Source organism: Hemiscyllium ocellatum, chromosome 37 (assembly GCF_020745735.1).
Source record: "Hemiscyllium ocellatum isolate sHemOce1 chromosome 37, sHemOce1.pat.X.cur, whole genome shotgun sequence".
NCBI lineage: Eukaryota > Metazoa > Chordata > Chondrichthyes > Orectolobiformes > Hemiscylliidae > Hemiscyllium > Hemiscyllium ocellatum.
In genome coordinates this window covers 39,723,401-39,746,909 of record NC_083437.1, presented here as the reverse complement: position 1 = coordinate 39,746,909, position 23,509 = coordinate 39,723,401, and the positions used below count along the sequence as shown (strand labels likewise).

The 23,509-nt window shown below is 42.5% G+C and overlaps 1 protein-coding gene across 1 annotated transcript in view; it reads right to left on the bottom strand.

Moving 5' to 3' along the window:
• LOC132833528 (transmembrane protein 201-like) overlaps positions 1-23,509 on the bottom strand; it is an 88,476-nt gene that overhangs the window by 39,446 nt on the left and 25,521 nt on the right. Inside the window, exon 3 of the mRNA XM_060851885.1 lies at positions 6,712-6,783. Within this exon, the coding sequence (XP_060707868.1) occupies positions 6,712-6,783 (72 nt within the window). The remainder of the gene's footprint in view (positions 1-6,711; positions 6,784-23,509) is intronic.

Genomic DNA, 23,509 nt, shown 5'->3' with positions numbered 1-23,509 from the left:
TGTCTACATTAAACTCCATTTGCCACCTCTCAGCCCAGCTCTGCAGCTTATCTATATAAGTAAGTGTGTACAAGAAAATTTTCTGATTCAGTATGTGGATGTACCTACTAGAGAAGGTGCAAAACTTGACCTACTCTTGGGAAATAAGGCAGGGCAGTTGACTGAGGTGTTAGTGGGGGAGCACTTTAGGGCCAGCGACCATAATTCTATTAATTTTAAAATCGTAATGGAAAAAGGATAGACCAGATCAAAAAGTTGAAGTTCTAAATTGGAAGGAGGTTAATTTTGACGGTATTCGACAAGAACTTTCAAAAGCGGACTGGTTGCAGATGTTCGCAGATAAAGGGACAGCTGGAAAATGGGAAGCTTTCAGAAATGAGATAACGAGAATCTAGGAGACAGTATACTTCTGTTCGGATGAATGGAAAGGCTGGTAGGTATAGGGAATGCTGAATGACTAAAGAAATTGAGGGTTTGGTTAAGAAAAAAAGGAAACATGTCAGGTATAGACTGGATAGATCGAGTGAATCCGTAGAAGAGTAAAAAGGCAGTAGGAGTATACTTAAGAGGGAAATCAGGAGGGCAAAACGGGGACATGAGATAGCTTTGGCAAACAGAATTAAGGAGAATCCAAAGAGGTTTTACAAATACATTAAGGACAAAAGAGTAACTAGGGGGAGAATAGGACCCCTCAAAGATCAGCAAGGCGGCCTTTGTGTGGAGCCGCAGGAGATGGGGGAGATACCAAACGAGTATATTGCATCAATGGTTACAGTGGAGAAGGAAATGGAAGATATAGACTATAGGGAAATAGATGGTGACAGCTTGAAAAATGTCCATATTAGAGAAGGAAGTGCTGGATGTCTTGAAACACGTAAAAGTGGATAAATCCCCAGGACCTGATCAGGTGTACCCTAGAACTCCGTGGGAAACTAGGGAAGTGATTGCTGGGCTTCTTGTTGAGATATTTGCATCATCAATAGTCACAGGTGAGGTGCTGGAAGACTGGAGGTTGGCAAACATGGTGCCACTGTTTAAGAAAGATGGTAAGGACAAGCCAGGGAACTATAGACCAGTGAGCTTGATGTCGGTGGTGGGCAAGTTGTTGGAGGGAATCCTGAGGGACAGGATGTACATGTATTTGGAAATGTAAGGACTGAATAGGGATAATCAACATGACTTTGTGTGTGGGAAATCATGTTTCACAAACTTGATTGAGTTTTTTTTGAAGAAGTAACAAAGAGGATTGATGAGGGCAGAACGGTAGATGTGATCTACATGGACTTCAGTAAGGCATTAGACAAGCTTCCCCATGGGAGACTGATTAGCAACGTTAGATCTCATGGAAAACAGGGAGAACTAGCCATTTAGATACAAAAATGGCTCGAAGGTAGAAGGTGGAGGCTGGCGGTGGACGGCTTGTTTTTCAGACTGGAGGCCTGTGACCAGTGGAGTGCCATGAGGATCGGTGCTGGGTCCTCTACTTTTCATCATCTATGTAAATGATTTGAATGTGCGCATAAGAGGTATAGATAGTAAGTTTGCAGATGACACCAAAATTGGATATGTAGGGGACAGCAAAGATTACAACGGGATCTTAATCAGATGGCCCAATGGGCTGAGGAGTGGCAGATGAAGTTTAATTTAGATAAATGCGAGGTGCTGCATTTTGGGATAGCAAATCTTAGCAAGACTTAGACACTTAATGTATAAGTGTACTCCTAGGGATGTTGCTGAACAAAGAGACCTTGGACTGCAGGTTCATATCTCATTGAGAGTAGAGTCGCAGATAGATAGGATAGTGAAGGCGGCGTTTGGTATGTTTTCCTTTATTGATCAGAGTATTGAGTACAGGAGTTGGGAGGTCATGTTGTGGCTGTACAGGACATTGGTTAGGCCACTGTTGGAATATTGTGTGCAATTCTGGTCTCCTTCCTATCGGAATGATGTTGTGAAACTTGAAAGGGTTCAGAAACGATTTACAACGATGTTGCCATAGGGAGGATTTCAGCTGTAGGGAGAGGCTGAACAGGCTGGGGCTGTTTTTCCTGGAGCATCAGAGGCAGAGGACTGACCTTATAGAGGTTTATAAAATCATGAGGGGGCAGAGATAAGGTAAATAGACAAGGTCTTTTCCCTGGGGTCGTGGAGACCAGAACCAGAGGGCATAAGGTTAGGGCGAGAGGGGAAAGATATAAGAGAGACATAAGGGGCAACGTTTTCACACAGAGGGTGGTACGTGTATGGAATGAGGTCCCAGAAGTGGGGGAGGCTGTATAATTGCAACATTTAAGAGGTACCTGGACGGGTATGTGAACAGGAAGGGTTTGGAGGGATATGGGCCGGGTGTTGGCAGGTGGGACTAGATTGGGTTGGGATACCTGGTTGGCATGGACGATTTGGACTGAAGAGCCTGCTTCCGTGCTATACCTCTCTATGACTCTTTGTAGGGTAACAGGTCTGGGTGGATTACTCTTTGGAGGGTCGAGTGTAGACTTGCTGGGCCAAATGGCCTGTTTCTACACTGTAGGGAATCTAATCTAATCTAAATAACATCACAGTTCCAAGTACTGATCCATGCTGTAAGGTCATCACCCTTAAATCCTGATACTTCTGCATGAACACACCCACACTTCAAACTACCACACTGACTGCAACTATTCCTTATTCCAGCCATTCTCTCCAAACCCTGATTACAATCAAAACTGAGGTGAGACAACAACATTTTTGCTAGTCTTATGAAGTGCTGCTTTATTCAGGAATTTTGAACGCACCAGTACACAGAGTTTTGGCCTCCTGAGGTCAAAGTATGTAACTAGGAAAATTGGAGATGTCAATCACAAATATGGAAGTCTACCATTTTCTCTTGGTGTGGAGGTGCCGGTGTTGGACTAGGGTGGACAAGGCCCAACATTTCAACTCCCCCTCCCACTCTATCGCGGACATGGAGGTCCTGGGCCTCCTTCGACGCTCCCTCACCACCAGACGCCTGGAGGAAGAACGCCTCATCTTCCGCCTCAGAACATTTCAACCCCAGGGCATCAATGTGGGCTTCAACAGTTTCCTCATTTCCCCTTCCCCCACCTCACCCTAGTTCCAAACTTCCAGCTCAGCACTGTCCCCATGACTTGTCTGGACTTGTCCTACCTACCTATCTTCTTTTCCACCTATCCACTCCACCCTCTCCTCCCTGACCTATCACCTTCATCCCCTCCCCCACTCACTCATTGTACTCTATGCTACTTTCTCCCCATCCCCACCCTCCTCTAGCTTATCTCTCCACGCTTCAGGCTCACTGCCTTTATTCCTGATGAAGGGCTTTTGCCCGAAACGTCGATTTCGCTGCACTTTGGATGCTGCCTGAACTGCTGTGCTCTTCCAGCACCACTAATCCAGAATCTGGTTTCCAGCATCTGCAGTCATTGTTTTTACAGCATTGACAGAGGCAATTCAGCCCATTATACCCACTTAACATTAGGTAAAAGCAACTCACTCAGGCCCATTCCTGCGTTTCGCTTTCCCTGCACATTATGGCTCTCCAGATGGTTATCTAATTTGAAAACCTCAACTGAATCTGCCTCTGGCACACTCCCAGATAGTTTTCTTTCCCAAATTCTCGTCTCTCACTGTGTAAAGACGTTACTTCTTTAGTCACCTCTGTTCCTTTTGACAAGATGATGGTGGTGGTTCTCAAATTGTTTAAACTTTGTTCAAAAAACAAAAATCCTATTCAATGTTCAAAACACAGCAGGAGTGAAAAAAGGAGTTGGAGACACAGAAAATAACGACTAAAGTTACTGGAAAGGTGCAGCAGGCCTGGCAGCATCGATGAAGAGAAACGTTTTGGATCCTCAAGGAAGGAACGGTTACTGGACCTGAAACATTAAGTCTGATTCCTCTCCACAGATGCTGCCAGACCTGCTGAGCTTTTCCAGGGATTCCTGTTTTTGTTTCTGATTTACAGCATCTGCAGTTCTTCCAGTTTTTAAATTGAATTCAGTTACAGTGGCATTGTGGAGAAATATAGCGGCTTACGTAGACACAGTTATGGTTAAAAAATGAGACCAATTAAGCCGTAATGATAACACAGTGAATATTAAGCTGGGTGTCATGACATCATCTTTCAATAATGCCTAGATGGCTTTGGAGTTTGCCATATCAGACAGGCAAAGAGTCAAACGTGACATTCAAAATGACTGTTGTTCTAACAATACAGGTATAGCCTGTCCTTAACAATACACTCAAGTGTCTACCTAGAGGGTGTGCTGGTGTGCTTCCTGTTGTGTGCGCGCGTGTACCTATGTGTGCACGTGCATGTTGGTGTACTCTGTGCGTTTGGTACATGGCACTCAAAGCCTGCACCTTTAAAACAAGTGCAGCAGCAAGGAGCAAACTGAAGCCTGACTGTACAAAAACACTGACACAATTGGAGCAGACCATTTGGACCATCGATTCCACTCAATATGGTCATGACTGACTTTTGGCTTCAGCCCACTGTTTTGATCACTCAACTCTTTCAGAACGCAAAAGCCCGTCTATCCCAGCATTAAGCACTTTCACAAATAGAGACGTGTCACAAAGCTGGTCCCTTATTTTCCTAAAAACTGTTCCTTTTCTCAAGGATTCGGTGTCCTTGACTTTTTTTTTAAAAGAGGGGTCTTAAATGGGCTGGGCTCAGATTAGACAATTTTGTACAGAGATGAAATGAATTTTGGGAGGCCTTTTGTTTATATGTAAACAGATAAGACTTCAGGCCAAGATGGTCATGTTTTAGAAGTGACCTGTATAATATAACGGGGGGGGTCAGCTCTCTAGCTGAGCAATTCAGTCTAGAACTAGTTGGGAGTTCAACAGTAAGCTGTGTGGAAACAGGCGCTCTCTCTTTCTGCCCTTCTAACTTCAGTTTTTTACTGGTGTTTAATGGGGTTTGCTTAATGGCACTGTTGTGTATATTCAGAACAGCATAATTAAGTCTCATTTGGATAGACTGAGTTCTGTAGAGGTCCTTTATTCTGTTCTTTGTGTTTCATTGTGTAATTGTGCAAGTAAATATCTGTCAGTTTTAAAACCTAGTAATCAACCTCGCTCACCTCCTCTGGGTAATTTTCACCGAACACTTAACCAAAACAAATTGCCAAGTTATGCTCTGGGTTGACTGCTCAAGAGTGTTTTGAGTGGTTTGGCCTCGTCCATAACAGACTCTTCAATTCTCTGGGATGGAGAACTCCAAAGATTTTACAATCCTTTGATTGAACAAATTTCTCCTCAACTCAGTCCGAAAAAGATCCAAAATCTCTGCTCTCAGCTTAGAGCAGTAGAAATGATCTCTGACCATCTGTCCAAAAACAGCCCCTTCAGAATCTTGTCCACTGTAAAGAAACTGCCTCTCATTCTTCAAAACTCCAGATTTATATTTTAATTGCAAAAATATACTTTATTCATTAAAAAAAAGTCTTATGTTTATATGTAGTCACAAATGCAGCTTGGTTCTACACTGTAGCATATCAAGGAAACAAACAAACATTGGAGTTTGACTCTATCCAAACAAACCAAAGACATCTCTTACTTGAGCCAGACTGTAGTTATATGCATGTGAGCGCATGACACAGCGTGTCTCTCTCGCTATCTGTCTGATAGCTGAATGGACCTCATTTAATTTCCGTAAGAAGATCTCAGTTAGTGGTCTTCAAAACTCCAGATAAGACTGACCTACTTTGTTTCAGCCTCGGAATTCTTTATTCCACCGGATGTTGAGCCCAAAGGGGCAGGAAGTTCTGCATCATGTTACAGGGTGTGAACTACATTGACATTCATGCTGTTTTAGTTATAAAAACTGGGGTTCAATTCTGTCACCATGATAATAGAGTTTATGTTTGATAATGCAAACATATTCAGCTGGCTCAGAGAAAACAATCTCCCCAGAGTAAATGAATGCTGCTGCAGAGGCCAGAACTTTGTTGCCAAAATCTTGGACTCTGATTCTGATTTATTACATGCTGAGGAGATGAAGTGTTTAATTAACCATGTTGTAAATCTGCAATCTACTCTCATTATCATCACAAAATGATCCCTCTACTGTCACTCCATAGGAACCAGGGGCTGTATTTAACCCCTTGCGATTCGATGCATTCCCACTTTCATCTTCATACTTCAGTTAATAAAATCTATCAATCTCAGATTTGTAATCAATCTAGGGACAATTGCAAATGAAAGTTCCAAAATTCTACCACCCTTTGAGTACCGAAGTGGTTTTGAATTCCAATCCTAAAATGCCTGGCTCCAATTTTCAGACTAGATCCCCAACCAGCGGGAATAGTTTCTCCCAATTTACCATTTCTCAGATTTTGAAAGCTTCAGTCAAATTACCCATTAACCTCAGGATCGTAATTTAACTCATAATTTGATCCCTGAAGACCACTCCTAGCATAAAGTCACCAAAGTCCTGGAGGACTATAAGGCAGCTCCCTCACTCTGGTGTGGGTTTAACCTAAGGGTCACTACATCTCTGGTGAGGGGAGAGGTTGAGAAGCAGAGGCCTTCATAGTAACCTCAGCGGGTGTAGGTTTTGAACTCATGCTGTTGGATTCATTCTGCATTGCAAACCAGTTGTCCAATCAATTGAGCTAACTGACTCTGTAATGTAACCACCTTTTCACTCACATATACTTACAACAATTCAAGAGCTTTTTTGTGTATTATGAAGAAACCTACCTGAAGGTGGTGAGTCCTTGGAGATTGTTGTTTGGGATGGTGGCCGACTCCCACTGAACAAATAGCCGGAATCTGTTAGAAACGAACATAAAAATGTTTATAACCCAATACTGAAGTTCGCTTGAAACACTCAACAACTCTGACTGCTTAAAATGTTTAGACATTGAATTATTGCCAAATTTGTTGGCTCAATAGCTGAGGCGAGATAAAAGTAATTACTTCAAAATTAGATGGCCCACAATAATCTGCATCAATTCTAGACATGACCATCTGCAATGGTTCACAGAGGAAGCAGTACATTGACAGGCAGACAGAGCTAAGCACTCATCCTTCCTTTTTGTCGAGTTAGCATGCTGGTACGTGAATGGTTGAGGAGAACAGTGAAGACGACAATTTATCTAACAAGTAATGAGGTGTCAAATAACTGGAATATTCTAGCACTACTTGCTGCATAAATACTGTTCATGGGAAATAAAACTGCGCCAGTTTCCCTGTGAGTATTCTATTTATCTCACATTACAATATACTGACAGTAATTTTATTACTTCGGGGATTACATTGTGGACTTTGTTCACAGAATTTGAGAATGATACATTACAGAAAGTGGCCATTTGGTCTGTTGCAACTGTGCTAGCTCTTTGATATGCCCATCCAGTTTGTCTGACTCCTTTGTTCCTTCCCCCTAAAGATGTTTCCCTTCATCAAAAATTCATCTCATTCTCTTTTGAATATGACTATTAAGTCTTTATCCCAAATAATAACAGCTTTCTGCATAAACAAAAAGATGTTTCTTTAGGTCACCTTTCTTTTACCAACCACCTTAAATCCACGTCTTCAGAGTCCTGACCCTTTCCCCAATGGAAACAGTTTCTCCATAATTACTCTATTGAACACCTTAATTAAGTTTTCTATTAATCTTCCCTGCTTTAAGGAAAACAGCTCCATTTCTCCAAACTCTCAAGATATCATCTTGAAAACATTCTACACTTTGTAAAGCTTGGTCATCCTGCCTGAAGAATGGTGTCTAGAATTGAACATAATGCCCTTGCTATGGGCTATCTAGTGTTTAATAAAATGAGAGTCAGAGAAGTGTAGAGCACAGAAACAGACTCTTCAGTCTATCTTGTCCATGCCCACCAGATATCCTAAATTAATCTACTCCCATTTGCCAGCTTTTGGCCCACATCCCTCTAAACCCTTCCTATTCGTGTACCCATCCAGATGCCTTTAAATGTTATAATTGTACCAGCCTCCACTTCCTCTGTCAGTTATCCTACAGATCTTTTTTAAATCTTTCCCTTCTCACCTCAAACCTATGCCCTCTTGTTTTGGACTCCGAGAAAAAGACCTTGTCTATTCACTCTATCCATGGCCCCTATGATTTTATAAATCTCTTGGAGGTCACCCCTCAGCCTCCGCCGTTTGAGCGAAAAAAGTCTATTCAGCCACTCCCTATAGCTCAAATCCTCCAATCCCGGCAACATCCTTATAAATCTTTCTTTGCACCCTTTCCAGTTTAACAACATCCTTCCTTTGGTGGGGAGACCAGAATTGAATGTAGTATTCTAAAAGTGGTTGGCATAACTTCCTTATTTGCGAATGTTAGTCATCGACCATTAAAAACATGCACTGAACATGCTTTAACAGAGAAGAATGCATTTTCATGGGATATGCCTGGGAACTTGACTAAGCTAAGATTGTGACCACTGGAGACAGCCTGATATTTAATGAAGCCACAGCAGAAGCTTTTATTCTCTCTAAAAGATTGCCTGTAGCTAGCAAACTTAGCTTAGAAGGAATGAAACAAGAAATAATTCCTGGCTACAATCCCTATAACCACCTTGCTTCATAAAATACACTTTAGCACCCTGCTTGCACCACACCTCTCCCTCCCAATCCTGTCATCCCTGCCTAAGACAGGAGACTCTTCTGGGTGCTGAAAAACAGAATTAATTTATCTTGGCAATCCCCATTGAAACATTAGAAAATAACAGCTACTAGCATGAGCAAAGCCATTCAGCCCCTTTAGCCTGCTGCACCATTTAACACAACCGTGACTGATCTCACCTCGGCCTCAACTCCAGTTTCTTGCCCACTCTCCATAACCTGTCATTTATGAACAATCTGTCTATCTCCTCCTTAAACCTACACAAAATCCCAGCACCCTGGGGTTTGAATTCATGACCCTTTGAGAGAAGTAATTCCTCATCTCTTGTTTTAAATCTGCTACCTCTTATCCAAACCTATGACCTCTTGTTGCCTCACATGAAAAACATCATCTCTACGTCTACGTTGTCAATCTCCTTTAGCATCTTCTCTCCCTCAATTAGATCTCCTCTCATTTTTCTAACTCCAGGAAGTACAGGTCTAAACTGCCCAACCTCTCTCCAAAAGACAAACTCCTCATTGCCAGAATCAAACTTGTGAAGCTCCTCTGAACTGTCTCCAATGTAACCACATCCTTTCTCAAGTAAGGGGATCAAATTGTACACAATACTCCAAGTATAGCCTCACTAATGCCTCGTACAGTTCCAGCAACACTTCCCCACTCTTATACTCTATTCCTTTAGTGATAAATGAAAAATTAGGACAGGGAGAAGTATCCTAATTTTGGCTATGGATATTACAGAAGCCAGACTCTGCCTTTGCATACTATTAAAGGAGCAAAAGAGAACCACGATGGAGACAAAATCGTTAAGTAGATTCACAAAGTTTAAGAGATAATTGTACTCAGTCAAGAACTGGTAGACAGGTTACCCATTTCCAACATTCCCAGGTGCATTTTCAAACCAGAAATCATAACAGATTCCACAAATAGATTAGATTAGATTACATACAGTATGGAAACAGGCTCTTCAGCCCAAAAGTCCACACCAATCCTCCGAAGGGCAACCCACTCAGATCCATTCCTCTACATTTACCTCTTCACCTAATACTAGGGGCAATTTAGCATGGCCAATTTACCTAACCTGCACATCTTTGGACTGTGGGAGGAAACTGGAGCACCCAGAGGAAACCCACGCAGACACTGGGAGAATGTCTATGTGGAGTTTGCACAGTCGCCTGAGGCGGGAATTGAACCCAGGTCTCTGGCGCTGTGAGGCAGCAGTGCTAACCACTGTGCCATCATGTCACCCTAGCAAAACAAGAGGAAAAAATTTTAAAAAAGCAGTTTAAATCTATTTCAAAGTTTAACTCAAACAGCATCCTCAAAGTATCCAAGATGCAGTAGAGTTGGGGTCATGAGCAGGAACCCCTCTGTTCCTTCCATTTCTTTTCTTTTCCTTTTTTCCTCTTTTCATGTGTTTTTTTTTCCCTGTTCTACTTATCTGCTGTTCCCAGAGGGCATGGGTGGCATCTAGTTGAGCTAGCACAGACTCGAGGGACTCCAGGCCTCAAGGTGAAGTCCAGCATGGACTTGAGCTGAAGCCCAGCACGGCCTCGAGCTGAAGCCCAGCACGGCTTCATCTGCTTTTTTTTTGTCTCTTTAACTTTATTTCTTAATTTTTCTAACCTATACCTAAGATGCTGCCAGAATTGACACTGTTGTACATTTCTCACTGTACTCCTGTACTTGAGTACATGTGACAATGAAACCTAATTATTTCATTTTTTTTCCTCCAAAATCTCTAATACACTGAATTCCCACTTTCTGCTTTGGTTATTTCAAACTATTGGATGATTCAATTATTTTCTTTAAATCACAAAAACTGACAGAACCATCAGCAGGTTATAGATTTGATCTATTTAACAAAAGCAGGAATACCTTCTGACTGAAACTGTGTTTGAAAAGTTGTCAATATTAACGGCAAAGTGGAGCTTTGCTGGCCTACTGTGCTGACTATTCCACAGGTCTTTGATCTGCCTGGCATCTCCGAGCTCACTTCAAAGAGGTGCATAGACAGGAGGAGGTGATAAAAGGAAGTTTTCTTTCCTCACCGTGTTACAGCGTACGGTCAAGTAACTGTAGGATAAACTGCAGAGTATTTCCAAAAACCACTACATCAAACATTTGATATAATAGAATCTTTCGCATTGTTCGGAGTAACAACACATTTCCCCTGGAATTAAAGCAAAGCATTTTTGACATTCCTTTCACCATGACTTTGCTCATGTTCCTTTCAGGTGTTGGGAGCTGCTGGCGGAAAAATGAATGTGGCTGGTAATCCGCAGGAACCTTCACGCTGTCACAAAACAGGGGGAACAATGATCCCCAACACCTGCAGGTCAGAGGTCAAGGAGTCAATCTCTAAAGCATCTTGGAGTTGAATGTTAGGACTACTCAGAGCAGTGAATTTGTCAAACTGGTACGATACGCTGCTCGTTTCTTCATGAGCAGGTGTGAGCTGAGTATGTGTTGATTATAATAGTAGGACCCTTTAGTCTTTTTGTTCCCCAAAATTCTTAAAACAGATTTATCTCTTTCCTCACATAGTCAGTGAACCTTGCTGCCCCACACACATAGGAAGTAGTTAAAGGCAGAGAAGACATTACTAGAGAAAAATGTGAATGACGGGAACATTTTGAGAAGATAATGGTTTGTGGGAAAAAAAAACTCAAGAATAGTTCCTGATACTTAACCTAAGTATTCCTGCATTCAAAAAGCTAGTTAAAATACAGTTACAGTTGCTGATCACGTATGAATTGAAGAGTTGATTTAACATATTGAGATGATGATTTGGGGAAGGAATATTTGACCAAAATCTTGCACAACCACAAAAAACACTACCTCAAACATTTGATAGAATAAAACCTTTCACATCATTTGCAGTAACAACACATTTCCACTGGAATTTTTTATTTAAGAAGAATAATTCAGTGAGCAACTACCACGTCATAAGTAATCACACTCTAATTTCTGACATGCGACAACATATGGCAGTGTGGGAGGTCACTGGAACACTCAAGGTGACCTCTATAGCCAGAAGGCTGGTGCTGTACCATACTGGGATGTTAGCCCCAATTCCTATGCTTAAATCTAGGGAGTGGAATTTGAACCGAGAGCATGACCAAGTGAGCCATAGAGTGCAATTAAATGGGGTGAAGCTGAGCTATGCTACTGCAAAGAAGAGGAAAGCATAAGTGACAATTTGCTCTGCGAAGAGGAGGTATGAATGGGAAAAAAAAGTATGTTTTTCAATAAAACGTGCTGCTGAAGGAATCCAAATGTGGGGTTGGGGAGGGAAGCAAAGGGACGGGAAGGTACATCTGAAATACTACACTATTTGATGATAATGGATTGGAAGACGAGAAGGCGTGAGGCTAATTTGTATCAAACTGAAATATTCTGACTGAATTGAGATTCTTGAAGATGAAGATAAGATAGGTATAAAAACGTAGAATGAGATACTGCACTGCAATCAAACACTTTCCTCATCACAAATCACCAGAAAAGTTGGTCCCCGCGTTCCGGGTGACCCCCACCTTAAATACCCCCATTCAAATCCAGCTGCACTGCGGAAAGGATACAAAAGGAACAAATTAATTGCCCATTCTTTTTAACACAGTCATTGTTTTCCTTTCAGCTGAGGAGTAATGAGGGAAGATGCTCTTTCAGATCAGATAATCAGTGATTCCTGCGGACCCCCTTCAAGCCGCCTGTGTACATGTTTCACCTGCCTTTGTGTGTTCGAGAGATCAGAGCCACGTCAACAGCTATTGTTCTCTATCTCTCAACTCCATTCATCACCATCTGAAACTGACAGGCCTTCAAGGAAATAGGGGCTGCAGCCAAACTTGAACTCATGCAAGGCTGTCAGCCCCAAATCATAAATCTTTCTGGGGTCAACTACTTGTCTTCAACTGACACCCGCATACCATCATTTATCACGTCAAGTTGGTCGCTTTACTACCGTGTCGTCTGCAATGGCTGGCTGCAAATGTAAGGTGCAACTTTCAGTTGAGAAAGCAAGGGGCATTTTCACCATCTGCTTCTGTGCATCCCCCAAGTTCACTCTTGGAGGCGAGAGAACAGAAGCTCTAAGCAATTAAATAGGAAAGTTCTGTGCTTGCAATCAAGATGCATCACTTGTTGAGTATTTGGGGACCTTTAAAAGAAATTTTAACATCATCTTTTATAACAACGAGGACTAGGAGAATTCAGCTCCTCCAGTTGCTCTTCTCTCACCATGTGCCCAGTGAGAAAAAGAGCCCTTCAGTTTTAAGAGCATTGTTGTGGCTCCAACTTAGAGGGTAACTCTTGCTTTAGATGATCAAAGTCCCTCACCTATCTGCACAGCTGGAGCATGGTAAGATCGGCTGGTTTGTGGGAAAATCAGCAAAGCAAGAATGGGGTCATGGAGGTCAGACGTGGGATGCCATGAATCTAATGCTCAGCAGCTGCCGAATGGTCAATCCCACTGGAGGGGAAGCATCAGCATCTGGAGCCAACTGGAGTAGCTGAGGACCAAGTGGAGGAAAAGCCAGAGGCTGTGGATACTGGGCAGTGAGCTCCGTTTACATTTATAATCGTGGGCTAGCCATGCTTGATGAAGGAGTGGGGGGCACCAGAAGACAGCGAGTCCAAGGATGAGAGATCCTCAATTCTCCCCATGCATTCCTGGATCATAGGAAACTTGTGTCGCAAACAGGAGACCTGAAATGGCTTCTCAATTGGCGTGTGCGTCCTCAATTTAAATATGAATGTGGTGTTAATACTATCCTCCACTTCCAACCCCCACACACTACCAAAATGGATCAATATTTCCTCCCAAATTCTACCACCCTTAAAAAGGTAGATGTGCACGATATCTTGGACTTGCATCCTTGTATTGAACTCAATGATCATCCCTCCATCATCAGGTCAGAAATGGGGATGTTCACTTTTGATTACACAATGTCCAGCACCACTTGCGACTCCTCAGAGACTGAAGCAGTCCATGTACAAATGCAACAAGATCAGGACAATATCCAGGCTTGGGCTGATAGGGGGAAATAACATTCTTGCCACACAAATGTCAGGCTATGACCATCACCAATTGAGAGACAATCTAACCACCGCTCGACATTCCATAGTGTTCTCATCATGAAATCCCCCACTATCAACATCCTGGAGGTTACCATTGACCAGAAACTCACTGGACTCCCCACATAAACAAATACAATGGCTACAAGAGCAGGTCAGAGGCTGGAAATACTGCAGCAAATAATTCACCTTGTGATTCCCCAAAGCTTGTCCACCATCTACAAGGTGCAAGTCAGGATTGTGATGGATCTTCCCCACTTGCCTGGATGGGTGCAGCTCCAACAGCACTCAAGAAGCTTGACACCATCCAGGACAAAGCAGCCTGACTGACTGGCACCACATCCACTCCCTCTACAGACAAGGGCAGCAGATATATGGGAACACCATCACCTTCAAGTTCCCCTTGAAGCCACTTACCATTCTGACTTGGAAATATATTGCTGCTCCTTCACAGTGGCTGGTCAAAATCCTGGAATTCTCTCCCCAGTGGCACTGTGGGTCAACCCACAGCAGGTGGACTACAGTGGTTCAAGGCGGCAGCTCACCACTGTCTGATCAATCACAAAATTGGCTGATTTTTAAGTGAGCTGAAAATGTGTTGCTGGTTAAAGCACAGCAGGTCAGGCAGCACCCAAGGAACAGGAAATTCAACGTTTCGGGCCAGAGTCCTTCATCAGGATTTTTAAGTGACTAAAGACTCAAGAGGTTTAGCCTGATTGTGTCTCCACAATCTGATGGACCCAACAAATTACACCACAATATTATTTGTTATATTTGATACCACAACTTTGTTAATTAATTGGCACAAATAATCATGGAGGTTCCGCTCTGTATCAATGCAGATCTCTCCCTGGGGTTTGTCATGAAAATAAAATTCAACACCATACTTCTTTTTGAATGGTTAAATTTTGAATGGTAGCACACATTGAGACAGTGCTCTTTCTTAATGAAAGAACTGAAAACCCTTTCCTCATTAATTAATACACCGAAACAAAAAACTTAGACAACATTCCCTCCAATCTCAAACTACTTTACCCCATTGTTGACAGTTTGAAGCGTTGTATGATTGTTCAAACAGAAACGCCGAGAGCAATTCTGTAATTTTCTAATGTAATTCCAATGCTAGAACAAAATGGTCCATAATTCACAGTAATAACTGAACTACAGAACTGGTAAATACTAATTAAAAAAGGGTTAAGTAAAGTTTCAGGTACAAAATCAAATAACTTTGTGTGGAACAACACCACACAAAATGTTGCATATATATATAATTAAGGATTTAAAAAAACTACAGCTAATATAACCAAGTCTAGTCCCAACACCAGATTGATGCCAATGGAACTGATGACCTGGTCTCATTATCTGCTACATCCCTTTTAATTCTTTGACCTCCATCCAATCCTTTCTCCCAGCTTTAATCCTGCAAAAGCCCCATCCCAAAACTCCTTCAGCTTCTTCTTGCAATGACCTTACCCCAGAGCAGATTCTCACTGTGTGAGCGTAGACAGGGGGGATCCATACAGGATGATGGCTGTCTTTAACTAGAGTTCAGCCATGCACCATTTCTTTTCTGTGACCACTGGTCAAACAATCGGTGTCTGGTATGTGTTTTAGTTCTGGTAGGATATCTTTACCTGGAGCAGCAATACTCATGTTATCCCTTGGAACATTAGGAATTAGCACATGGTGATGAAAAATCCAATAGATGCTTATTACAGTTCACTAATGCATACAAACTTTATATTTATCACTATTTCAGTGTTGACATTAAGCCATCTAATCACAGAAGGCACACTTCCAATCTGCATGTCTTGTTTCAAGCGACCCCAGTTAAGATAGAGTCTGAGATCTTTATACTCTCAGGTCACATGTTATAATGATATCATGTGCATCTCTCAACGTATGCTACACATTAACTGTGTCTCCGAAAGGTACATTGATGTACTGCCCATGAGACATTACAGAACATCCCCCTTTCTGCCAATGATATTATGGGAGCGTGTATTACAAGTAAGGCAGCTGGCAATGTTTGCCTCACATGCAGATGGCATCCACGTCTCTTGGGTGTTTCATCTAGTCTGTGAATGGTCTCCACACTATAGTTCAGGGAAAACCATGATCACCATCAGCAATAAGGAAAATGCCCGAGTTATAGTTTAAAATGAAAGTGAAGGATGGAACTAATTTTATTTATTTGAATCATACCCATGTGTGTTGTGTATAAAATCTTATTTTAATAGATCAAATTTAATTGAGATTGTGGTTTCTGATTTGAGAACTTAAAAATCAAATGGGAATTTCCAACTGGGAGCGGAATCCATAATGAACAATTTCATTATTTTTGGACCTTCGCCTCCCTTGTCAGCCTTCCACACGCACCATTCCCTCTGGCGCACTCCTCCTCCTCCTCCTCTCCCTCCTTCATCACACTTCCATGACACCTTCCACTGCAATTGCAGAAAATGTAAAACCTGCCCATTTTACTTCCTCCCTCCTTAGTATCCAAAGCCCCAGACACACCTTCCGGATGAACCCACACTTCACTCAATCCATTTTACTGCAGTAGCTGCTCACAATGTGCTCTGCTCTACACTGGGTGACCGCTTTGCGGAACATCTTTGTTTGACCACGCGGCTATCTTTCTGCTCCTTGCTGTCCACAATCAGCACTGTCAGAACTTTCTCCCTCACTCTTTGTGCACTTCTGGCATGCCGTCCCATTGATCTGAGGTGGCTTCTATTCCTTTGCAATGATCAGCAACAATATGAACATCTGGGCTGGTTGCAAATTCTAGAAACTTTTGCTGGTATCCAAGAACGGTATTTGCAAACAAGCACTCTGCCCAGGACGCAGTGTTGGTAACTCTGTACCTTCTCATCGCATACCTCTTTTACTGTCCCCCTTTCAAGGTAATCTCCTGTGTCGCTTGGTTAGACAATTGATTGTTTGCACTTACCTCCCGAACAATGAGTTGTGCTGGGGATGGTAATCTCTTCCCCTCCAATGCTACACAACAACAGAGCAATGTGCTGTGACAACCTTGCACTCTTTGAAATTTGAGGATCGTGGATTTAATTTGATTGTATGTACCATGTGTTCTGTTGTACCATTTGAAATTGGATTGTGGGGTGAAGACACGATATGGGTCACTCTCCACTTCATGTGTGAGATGAAAGAGTTGGCAAGTGCACTGGAGCCTGTTGTTAGAAACTCTCTGCTCCAGGGTGCCAAATATTCTGAAAATAACAATTACTACATCACTGAGGTTACAGTGGTTGGGTTGCTAATTCATCCAATAGGAAAATTGGGCAAGAAATTGTCACAAGGATGCAATCATCCAGGGGACTGTGAATACATATATTACGAAGGAATGGCTGGAACAGTGTGTGGATGTAGAGGCTCCCTCCACTGCTTGGGGTTGATATACTTAGCATGCCTCACATGCACTCACAATGCAACTATCCTGCTTCATTACAGGCCAGCACACAGACGAGGTGTATCGTATGTTCAGTATTCACATCACCCTGGCATAACGTAGATATGATTATTTGGTATAATGCTTTTGGTGTCAGAACTCGTTATAATATACCAAAGTTTGTCTTTGTATGGCCAAAACGAACAAATTTTCTTAGGTTATTCCTTTATTCTCTCAGGTCAGCCACGAATAATGGTCTTTTGCAAACCATGTAGCTGCTTATCTTTGGCAGCTGACAATTGCAACTCTTGATACTGGCTCTTGCCAAAGTGCAACAGATCAACTGAACATTTTCACCATCTGACTCCTTACTGTGTGATCTTGTTCTACCACAGGCTTGAATCTCCCGAGTTGTGACTACATTGAAATCTGTACATTCGGGTGGCTCTATCATTTCTGGGATGCTGGTACCTAATTTCCTGAAATCTTGTGCCTGTTAAGATGAGTGTGTGTGTTCACACTGCAATTTAATTCTGCCAATGCATGGAATTGGTGATTCTTTGAATGCTGAGATGGTTTCTTATGGATTACATTACGCAGTGCCGCTCAGTAAGGGACATACTGTTTAGGATATATAGAGGAACTAGCTGCTATACCAATTTTCATTTTGAAGGTACATGAGCCTGCCTTTTCAGGGAATACAGTATTGAATGGTTCTAAAGGCTTCTGATTGCCTTATGCTGTGATGTTAACCATATGGAAACCTTGGCCATCTTTTGAAAGTTGCCTGGCTGACTCTGAACCTCCGTGATCTGCTTGTGTTTGTGTACGCTAACATTTCCCTTGCTGTCAGTGATGTAATATCTTTGCACCAAATCATTGGCCGTTTGCATTGTGTTCTGAGCTATACATGCTTTACAGATGTGCAGAAAAGCTGGAGGGCCCTTTGGATAAGGATGACAAACCTCATCCAGTACGGATTTTGTTAGCGTATTGTGTTTTGCTGACTGTAGCAATAGCGGTGACCTGCCACTACAGCTTTACATTTGCATCCATCCTCAAGTGATTTATCAATAGCATGGCTTTCCTTCTTCCCCAGAAGATCCCTCCTAAACTTTTTAATAGGTATAGAGGCAATTGCTAATTCCATGAACCTCTCAGAGAGTTCCTCTTCAGTAAAGTCAAATCTATTGTTGCAGGAACTTCGAACAAACTGATCGAATAACTCTTAGGGTTACTGTCTCGAGGTAGAGTTGGTTAATCCTGAAATTTGAGCAGGTCGAATACCTTCCGGATCTTTCTGATTGTCCACAGAAAGAAAGAATTTGTTAATTCTGTGAAGCCCTTTCTGAGCGAGGGAAAGGGCTTGAAGTCACTAGGTTGAAGAACTCCTTGGTGAACCAAACATAATTTATCCCTCAACCAAGATCATCCAAACATTTATCGCATTGACACTTAGAATCTACACTTTAAATGATAATCTACCATGGTAGAAGACAGAGGGTGGTGGTGGAGAGTTGTTTTTCCGACTGGAGGCTGTGACCAGTGGAGTGCCATAAGGATAGGTGCTGGGTCCTCTACTTTTTGTCATTTACATAAATGATTTAGATGTGAGCATAAGAGGTACAGTTAGTAAATTTGCAGATGACACCAAAATTGGAGGTGTAGTGGACAGCAAAAAGGGTTACCTCTGATTATAACAGGATCTGGACCAGATGGGCCAATGGGCTGAGAAGTGGCAGATGGAGTTTAATTCAGATAAATGCGAGGTGCTGCATTTTGGGAAAGCAAATCTTAGCAGGACTTATACACTTAACTTACCATTAAGTCCTAGGGAATGTTGCTGAACAAAGACCTTGGAGTGCAGGTTCATATCTCCTTGAAAGTAGAGTCGCAGATAGGATAGTGAAGGCAGCGTTTGGTATGCTTTCCTTTATTGGTCAGAGTATTGAGTACAGGAGTTGGGTGGTCATGTTGCGGCTGTACACAACATTGGTTAGGCCACTGTTGGAATATTGCGTGCAATTCTGGTCTCCTTCCTATCAGAAAGATGTTGTGAAACTTGAAAGGGTTCAGAAAAGATTTAGAAGGACGTTGCCAGGGTTGGAGGATTTGAGCTAAAGGGAGAGGCTGAACAGGCTGGGGCTGTTTTTCCTGGAGCGTCGGAGGCTGAATGGTGACCTTATAGAGATTTACAAAATTATGAGGGGAATGGATAGGATAAATAGACAAAGTCTTTTCCCTGGGATCGGGGAGTCCAGAACTAGAGGGCATAGGTTTAGGGTGAGAGGGAAAAGATATAAAAGAGACCCAAGGGGCAACTTTTTCACGCAGAGGATGGTACCTGTATGGAATGAGCTGCCAGAGGATGTGGTGGAGGCTGGTACAATTGCAACATTTAAGAGGCATTTGGATGTGTATATGAATAGGAAGGGTTTGGAAAGCTGTGGGCCGGGTGCTGGCAGGTGGGACTAGATTGGGTTGGGATATCTGGTTGGCATGGACGGGTTGGACCGAAGGGTCTGTTTCCATGCTGTACATCTCTATGACTATGAGTGGAATGTGCAAAAGGAGAAAACTACCTGCATCTTGGTATCATCATGCAAAACAGAAGGCTATTTATTAGATAGTGCGCTCTACATGCTAGAACCTTTGATTTAACATTACTCGCTAGTCTATTGGTTAGCCCACATAAACGGGTAAAACTGCCAATGAACTCTGTAAACTGAGTGTACAATTATGACAACGGAACTGGGCAGTTTGCAGCATGCTGACTTCTCGCGCTGGGATCCTGGTCGGACTCCGGGCTTTGGCTGACGTTTGAACACAAATTGGGAGTGAATCTTCCAAGTTTGTGCCTGAGGTTGCTGGGGATGAGGCAGGACGTGTTTACCTCTTGGGCAGTTTCTTACAGTTTCAGCACTTGCATTCAGCCAGGATTATAGAATCCCAACAGCGGAGGGGTAAGCCTTTTGGCCCATCGAGTCCACATCGTCCCTCTGAAGAGTATTCGACCCAGAGCCATGCGTTCCCCCTACTATGTCCTATCCCTGTAACCCTGCATTTCCCATGCCAAGCCACCTAGACTACACATTTCAGGACAAATTAACATGGTCAATCCACCTAATATGCACATCTAAGGAGGAAACCGGAGCACCCGGAGAAAACCCACACATTTCCACACTTAAAAACTATTGCTTGATTCAGAAGAGACATGGGAAGAATGTGCAAACTCCACACAGAAAGCTGCCTGAGGGTGGAGTTGAATCCAGGTCCCTGGCGCTGTGAGACAGCAGTGCTAACCACTGAGCCACTGAGGTGCTCCAGCGTGGATAAGGGAACAGGCTAGGGTGGGGGAGGAAGGAGGAGAGCATCAGTTAGATGACAAAACCAACACAACGTGAAAGTATATTCAGAGGAAACAGATCTCTATGCCACTCTCAGTGAGAAGGGATCTTTCAGAACTTAGCGCGGGAAGAACAGAAAAATATTTAACTTTTCTTGACCTTTTTTCTTTTCAGACAAATGACTTTCCAGTGAGTTCTCCCAGCTACCTCACAAAGACGCATCACTCTAACATTGTAGAGCAAAGGCTTAATTTGCCTTTTAATTTGCTAGTTCAACTAAAGGTTTGTCTTCAAACTTTCCGTTGTCAGGTCATTAATGAAAAGCTTTCTTCCAAAACAGAATTAACAAAAAAGTAATTGAAAGGCACAGAGACACATCTTGTTTTTATTCGTGCATTTTGACCACCTTTTTACAAACTACATCATTATCTTGTTTTTCTAAAAAATAATCTTAAACGAGGCTGTAAGCAGCTCTGAGTAACTCAGAGACTGAAGCTACAAGGGAAACTGTAGGTGTCAGCTGCCTGCACCTGTGGAACGAGACTGGAATTGGAGAAATGTAATCCCCAGCAAGCCTGTATCTGTCTTAGGCCTCCCCAGACCTACTTACAACCAATCTGCAGTGATGACAGATTAAATCAGGATGCTTTACTCTGAAGTAGGTTCGCTCATTTACCTAGAGGATTTAGACTCAAAATAATCATCCCTTTCTTGGAAACCTTCAAAATCTTTGGAAACACCACAACGAAGTGAGGACTATTATTCTGACTGAAGGTCCAACTGAACAAACGTGCTCATAAAAGATTCGCAGAGTTTAGCCTCAGCCATTTATTATTTATTTAATTCACTGAGAAACAACTCCTCACATACTTGTACACAAACACATCATGACTCAATCACAAAGTCTCTCATCCAAAACGCTGCTATCTGCATCCTCGCTAGCATCACATCTCACCATCGATGACGTCCTCCCAAACTGCACTGGGTCCCATGCTGCAAGTTAAACACTTTCAGACTTCTGTGTAAATTTTGCCAAGATCTCACCACTTCCCGAGATATCCACCAACGTTATAACCTTATCAAAATGCTGCTCTCCTGGGAGTCTCTCAACCACTTCTCCTTCAGTCCACCAATGTGTCCCACTTTCAGTCGGTGATTGGGGTTTTGGCAACCTGAACTTACTTCAAAACCTGCAAAACCCTCCTTTTCTCCAGCTTCTTTATCCTTTGTGCCTCAGGATATCCCTGCACCTGTCACATATCCACAGCTTGTTTCGGGTTCTTAGTAAATTGAAGGAAAAGTACAAACAAGGGAGAGGCATAGCCTATTCTACCCCCTGCTGTCCAGCTCAAGAGTGGCACTGGGAACAGACTCCCACCTCCCTCCATTACACAAACATGAATTCTGAACAAGAGCAGGTCATTCAGCCCATCGAACCTTCTCGCCATTCAACTGCAATAGTGTGGATTGCTGCTGCTAATGACCTTTCACCCCCTTGCTCATCAAAGATCTGCCTATCCCTGCCTTAACAACCGTCAGAGCCTCTGCTTTCATCACCTTTTGAGGAAGAGACTCATGGCCCGCTAGAAAGAAATGCTCCCGGTTTTAAACGGACAATCCCTTATTTTTAAGTAGTGATCTCTAATACTATATTCTTCCACAAGAGGACACATCCTCACCATGTCCACCTGGTCAAGACCCCTCAGGATCAAGTATATTTCAATCAAGACATTGTGTGGCTCTATTATATCCCACTTACCAACGCTCAAAGCACAGGATGGAGAACATAATTGACTAAAATGAGTTAATTATGGCTCATTCAATTTAAACTGATGTAAATTAAATATGTAACAGATTTTATTTGTTATCATTAGTTAATAGTTAATGTGCAGATCTATATGTCTGCGTCTGATCACAAGAAAGAGATTAGTTTTAAGGGAAGGGTTTGATACCACAATACCTGGATTGTGCTGAAAACTAAATACTCCTGGATATGGACTGAATGAGAACTTCTCGTGCAGATTAAAAAAAAGCAAAAATCGAAGAAACTTACTTTGTTCCTGTGGCTTTGATAATCGTCATTGTTTTATGTTGTAAAGACGAGGACAAAAGCAGCATTTTGTAAACTTAATTCCCAACTTCATTTTTCTCCCAGGATGACATGGTCAGACCTTTTTGGTCAATCCAACAAATATTTAAATTCAGAGAAGTTATGGCGCTTCATATAGTCAGAGATGCACAGCATGGAACCAGACCCTTCGGCCAACTTGACCATGCCTTGCAGATATCCCAACCCAATCTAGTCCCACCTGCCAGCACCTGGCCCATATCCCTCCCTATTCATATACCCATCCAAATGTCTCTTAAATGTTGCAATGATACCAGCCTCCACCACATCCTCTGGCAGCTCATTCCATACCCGTACCACCCTTTGTGAAAACATTGCCCCGTAGATCTCTTTGATATCTTTCCCCTCTCAGCCTAAACCTAAGTCCTCTAGCTCTGGTCTCCCCTACCTCAGGGAAAAGACTTTGCCTATTTACTCTATCTATGCCTTTCATCATTTTATAAACCTCTATAAAGTCACCCTTCAGCCTCAGACGTTCCAGGGAAAAGAGCCCCCTCCAGTTCAGCCTCTCCCTATAGCTCAAATCCTCCAACCCTGGCAACATTCTTGTAAATCCTTTCTGAACCCTTTCAAGTCCGATAGGAAGGAGACGAGAATTGCACGCAATATTCCAAAAGTGGCCTAACCAATGTCCTGTACAACCACAACATGACCTTCCAACTCCTGTACTCAATACTCTGACCAATAAAGGAAAACATATCAAACACATTCTTTATTATCATATCTACCTGTGACTCTACTTTCAAGGAGCTATGAACCTGCACTCCAAGGTCTCTTTGTTCAGCAACACTCCCAAGGACCTTACCATTAAGTGTATAAGTCCTGCTAAGATTTGCTTTCCCAAAATGCAGTACCTCGCATTTATCTAAGTTAAACTTCATCTGCCACTCCTCAGCCTATTGGCCCATCTTATCAAGATCCTGTTGTAATCTGAGGTAATCTTC